General features: G+C 43.5%; 1 protein-coding gene across 2 annotated transcripts in view; it reads right to left on the reverse strand.

Annotated features, from left to right (window-relative positions):
- The window catches only part of LOC121876183, a 50,952-nt gene extending 46,478 nt beyond the window's left edge, over positions 1-4,474 (reverse strand). For both annotated transcript variants that reach the window (XM_042381145.1, XM_042381144.1), the window contains exons 1-2: positions 4,011-4,474; positions 686-792 (exon numbers count right to left, since the gene is read on the reverse strand). In XM_042381145.1, the coding sequence (XP_042237079.1) occupies positions 686-779 (94 nt within the window). In that variant the 5' untranslated portion in view covers positions 780-792; positions 4,011-4,474. The remainder of the gene's footprint in view (positions 1-685; positions 793-4,010) is intronic.
- Between the last annotated feature and the right edge of the window lie 804 nt (positions 4,475-5,278).

Raw genomic sequence — 5,278 nt, forward strand, 5'->3', positions numbered from 1 at the left:
ACACCACAACCAAACCCGGAGTTAACGAGCTGTGTGTCAGGACTGTGAGGCATATACCAGGGAGGCCGGGTATGTGTGGTAGGTGCGGTGGTGGTGGTGGTGTGGTAGGTGGAGTGATGTGGTAGTAGTGGTGTTGTAGCAGGGATGGTGTTGGTAGTGTGGTGCTGGGGTGGTGGTGACAGAGTGTGGTAATAAGGTAGTAGTGGTGTGATAGAAGCGATGTGGTACAGGAAGTAGTTGTGGTGGAGGAGGCGGAGGGAGCCCACAGGCTGTTAATGTCGTAACCCTGTGATATTTCGACCAAAAGTCCAACGTTGTCCTCTCTGTCAAGAACAAAACGAGTTCCATTTTTTCCCACAATTCTGATCTTAAGTAATGGTATAGGGGGAGGGGAGACTTACTCAATTATACACAACTAGGGAGAATGAGGGTTTAGTATTGTGAGCAGTACTACCTGATCTTACAACGTGTTACCTGTACAGATATGACTTAGCATTACCATAAGATACACATCATCACACATAAGTATTATGGTGTGTTTACCTGCCAGTACAGCAACATACGTGGCTGATGACACGAAACATGAGACAAGTAAGGCCCTTCTGAACATGTTACATGTGATGCCCTCCTGAATACGTCAAACTTATAATTATTACAAGAAAGTAGTAAGGTGTTAAAGACAGACCTGGGAGAGCGGTGGAGGTGGAGGGTAGAGGAGGTGCTGACGGGGAGGCAACTGTGGCGGGTGTTGAGGGGGACGCTTGTTGTTGAGGCGCCATCACTCTCACTGACCTGTGGAGAAAGAAAGATTTAAACACCTTAGTTACTTTCTCTCGTATACGCGATGATGACGCTGGCGCCTTCATCCATACCAATACACACTGTGAGGCCTGACATAACCACATACAGTATATATAGCCAAGAGTGTGAATATTTGCATTACGACACTATTAATGTCCCCATCTGTTGATGTGTAAGGTCTGCCACAGTGAGGAAAGCGTTGGTGATGTAATATAAGTTTTAATCAACTGAATTCCACGAAAAAATTTTAAGTCAGTGTGTGTACATTTTTCTGAGACATCCTGTATTGGAGAAGTCTAGTGTGTTTGTTATGGTAATATAACTGGTAAGTGATCTATGGAATGTATAATATAGTCTTAGAATATAAAGGGGAGGAACTATCATGTTAAAAGCTGGAGGTTATAATGCTGATAGAGACGTGAGAGAGAGATGTGAGAGGAGAGACGTGAGGAACAAAGGAGGTGAAAAATGAACATCTTTTGACTTGTGTAAACCACGGGGTGACCAATGACGTTATTGCAGCTTCAACTGATAAGAGCGAGGGGGAGGGATGCTGTTGCACTGCATTACATTAACCTAACCATGGAAACAGTAGCAAAAAGTATTAAAATACTTGTTACATTGTGTTGTTGTATGTTGTGCTGCAGAGTAGTACGTTGTAGAGGTGTTGTGATGCAGGTTGTTGTGGTAGAGTGTAGTGTGTGGTAGGTTACAACACTTAGGTATATGATGAGTGTCTTCATTAGTAGCTCGGTACAGTAACTACAACATAACAATAGGCTATCAATAATACACAAGGGCTTCCCACCACTCTCACCTTGTGTGTGTGTGTCAGACCACTAATAGGAGGAACATTCCATGGTGTTATTCTAGTATTACCGCGTATTAGGGAGTCTCAGGAATAATTTTACTTCCAGGAGACGCCACAACACTCACGTGGCCAACACACTCACGTGGCCAACACACTCACGTGGCCAACACACTCACGTGGCCAACACACTCACGTGGCCAACACACTTGAGCGATCACCTGAAGAGTAGACACAACATCTTACAGTATTTCACATCATACAACATACAGTACACACTAACGCTAACGTAAGAGTGAGTAGGACCGTCTTATGGCCAGGTGAGTGTGTTGGGTGCCGTATAAACATGTGGGAGATCGTTCCATTATGTGTCTCCCGTTTATCCAAGTTTATACGTGACATTTCATGACTAAACCTCCTTGGATGTGAGTGTCGTAATAACTCAGTGTACCTCATGTAGTTCTGTTCAAGTTCTTTTTGTTGATGATTTGAACTTTGCCATTTTCCCCAGTGCTGAAAATGTGAATCTTTGCCCAAGGCCTCCCTCCATCCTCCAGATTTTCCTCGCTTGAGCTTATACAGCGAGTGAAATGCTAGACCTCCTCCCTCCTTTTCTTCCTCGCTCTTTCCTTCACTCTTCCCAGTGACATTAATAATTCAAATTGGAGAACAAGCGATCACCTCACTTATCACAAGACTTACGGACCTACAGAGGAATTATCCAATGATGTTCTCGACCCGCTTGCGGCATGAGATTTGTCTTGCGGCCATAAATACTGAATAATATTAACCTAAGAGCACGTGCTTCTCTCTCAAGGAACTCAGATAAATCAAGCATCAAGTGAAGTCCTTGATGCGTGATAATGATGCATAATGTACTGTACAAGGAAACGACCAAGACAGTACTTCCTACCTGCACAATCTACAACACGAGTGAAGTCAAATAAAAATAAATTATAACCCTTATGTTTATCACACAAGGTCTGTCCAACTCGTTTAATAAAATTTTCAAGAACGTGCATGTTAAAACTTCGAGATATTTTACAATGATCACATTATCATTATTAAACTCTATCTGTCTGTCTTGGCCTTGTCTAAAAATATGTTGAATTAAATCTATTATATAAATTATCACCGACGTTTTTTCTTTTTCTTTTTTTGGATGTTAATTATACGTGTGGATTATGTTCTATCTCTCCAGGACTTTGATGCCGTTGTCACCAAACCTTCACTGATAACAATAACAGATGGTTGTTGCCTATGGTGATAACCCCAGTCCTTTATCGTTCCTCACCTAACTTAACCAAACCAAACAAAGGATAACTTAACCAAACCTAACCAAACCAAAGCTAACTTAACCAAACCTAACCTAACCAAACCAAAGCTAACTTAACCAAATCAAACCAAACCAAAGCTAGCTTAACCAAACCAAACAGAACAAAGCTAACTTAACCAAACCAAACCTAACCAAACCAAAGCTAACTTAACCAAACCTAACCAAACTTAACCTAACCTAACAAACATCTGCTTCACTTAACACCACGTGGCTCCTCCTGCCAAACACTGCCCTGTACACACACACACACACACACACACACACAGGGATAGCAATGCATTATGTAATGGTTCATTGCTGAGCCTCTCCACTCTTGGTCAGTGTTTAATTTGCCCCTGAAGGTATTTGTAAGGTGCTGGAATGCTGTGTGTGTGTGTGTGTGTGTGTGTGTGTGCGTGTGTGTGTGTGTGTGTGTGTGTGTGTGTGTGTGTGTCATTCAACAACATCGTCAATAATGAAACATAATTGTCTCAGCCAAACAATCCTGGCTGAACTATGCGGGTTATACTGTAAGCTTTAACCTGAGGAGGGGGGGGAGGAGGGGAGGTTAAGATCAAAGGTTCAAGCTCGTTCAAAGTTCAAAAATGATTAGAATGAATAACTGTAGAAGGATGAGTTACAACACTGATCACAACACACGCATCACAGGTGTAATGGAATTGTGTTTATATACTCCACAAAATGGTGCATTGTGTATGGTGTAGTGTGTATGGTGTATATGGTGTATGGTGTATATGATGCATTGTGTATGGTGTAGTGTGTATGTATGGTGTGTATAGTGGAGTAGGAGACAGATCTGATCGTGGCAGTCTTGGTGATTATGAACTGTAGGCCTGAGTGATACACACACACGCACGCACACACGCACGTACACACGCACGCACACAAATCCGAGTACATACACGAGCACACAAATTGCACATACACACAGTGAGTACACATACACTATATATATACACACTGCACTGTCCATACACACACACACGCACACTGTACTAGACAGAAGAAATACAAGCACCACTAATAAAGGTGAGATCAACAGGTAATGAGGAGATCTTAACGCACCTGGTGACAGAGGTCAGGTAGAGGCAGGTGTGCTTCTTATAACACACACACACACTATAGTTCCAATATCTGGTCGGTCGCTTCAGGTGATCGAGTTGTTTTCAATGTAATTTGGGTATTGTTAGCACACATATAGAGCGGGTCTTCCCTCCCGCCAGTAATCTTTTGCTTCACTTCTAAACTTGGCCTTGGTTTCCAGGGTTTAGTATTAGTCTCCGTTATCTGTTTAGAAAAACGCACTATTGTAGCAGAACCTCACGTAAATTATCAACTCCTAACATTACACTATACAACACAAGGTATTTATTGTGTAGTTAACTTTATCACTTTGTATCTGCGGAGATTAATTTATGGCCACGATTTATCACCTTATGCGAAACACAATATTATATGATCTGTCTGTCCCGGGTGCTACCAAGGCCTGGCAGGCGGCGGCTGTCTAAACGCGTCCGTTCCTGGCCACTGCCGTGTGCACACTGGAGCCTGAAGGACCCGTCTCGAGCCTCGGCTGCCACCCTCACGGCCATCCTCGCCCCGATCTCACGCCCGCCTCACCATTCACGGCACAACCTACTTATGTCAGACACCTATCATCAACCCTTAATAAAAACGATAATACATGGCCGAATCTTTGAGTCCACAAGTCAGTTATTTGGGTTTGTCTCTCTAGATAACAGAGGGTGGATGAGCAGGGTCTATATACAGTATTGTGGTTGAAAACATTTTGAGTGGAGCATCCTCAGTAAAGTGGATCGGCCACATCGCCAGCACCATTGATATAGTGCAACCTGCAAGGATCCCCGACCTCCACTTACAACATATGTCTCTCTCTCTTTCTGTGGGGATACATCAAGACAGATTGTGGCATAACATCATTACCAAACGGATGCTGCTCGTACCTGTACAACACTCACACGGTAGATGCTGCGAAAGATGTCACACAGAACATGGCGACACACCACTCTGGCTGTAACAACGAGGAGCTCTCACACACACACACACACACACACACACACACACACACACACACACACACACACACACTCAACATTTACTTTCCTAATGTAATTATGTCAGCTGCCTTTGTCAGGTTTGGGTTGAGCGGTTATTGCTTCTCTCTTTCTGTGCCTCGTGGCCCCACGGAGGAGGGGCCGTCTGATGACCGACCCTACAGTATATTCGCGTCAGGTTTGTTTTATATATACACCAGGGAGTTTAATTATAGTCGACCCATGACGCCACTGACCCACTATGGCCTGATGTCACAC

This window comes from Homarus americanus, unplaced genomic scaffold (assembly GCF_018991925.1).
Source record: "Homarus americanus isolate GMGI-L3 unplaced genomic scaffold, GMGI_Hamer_2.0 scaffold34921, whole genome shotgun sequence".
Classification (NCBI taxonomy): domain Eukaryota; kingdom Metazoa; phylum Arthropoda; class Malacostraca; order Decapoda; family Nephropidae; genus Homarus; species Homarus americanus.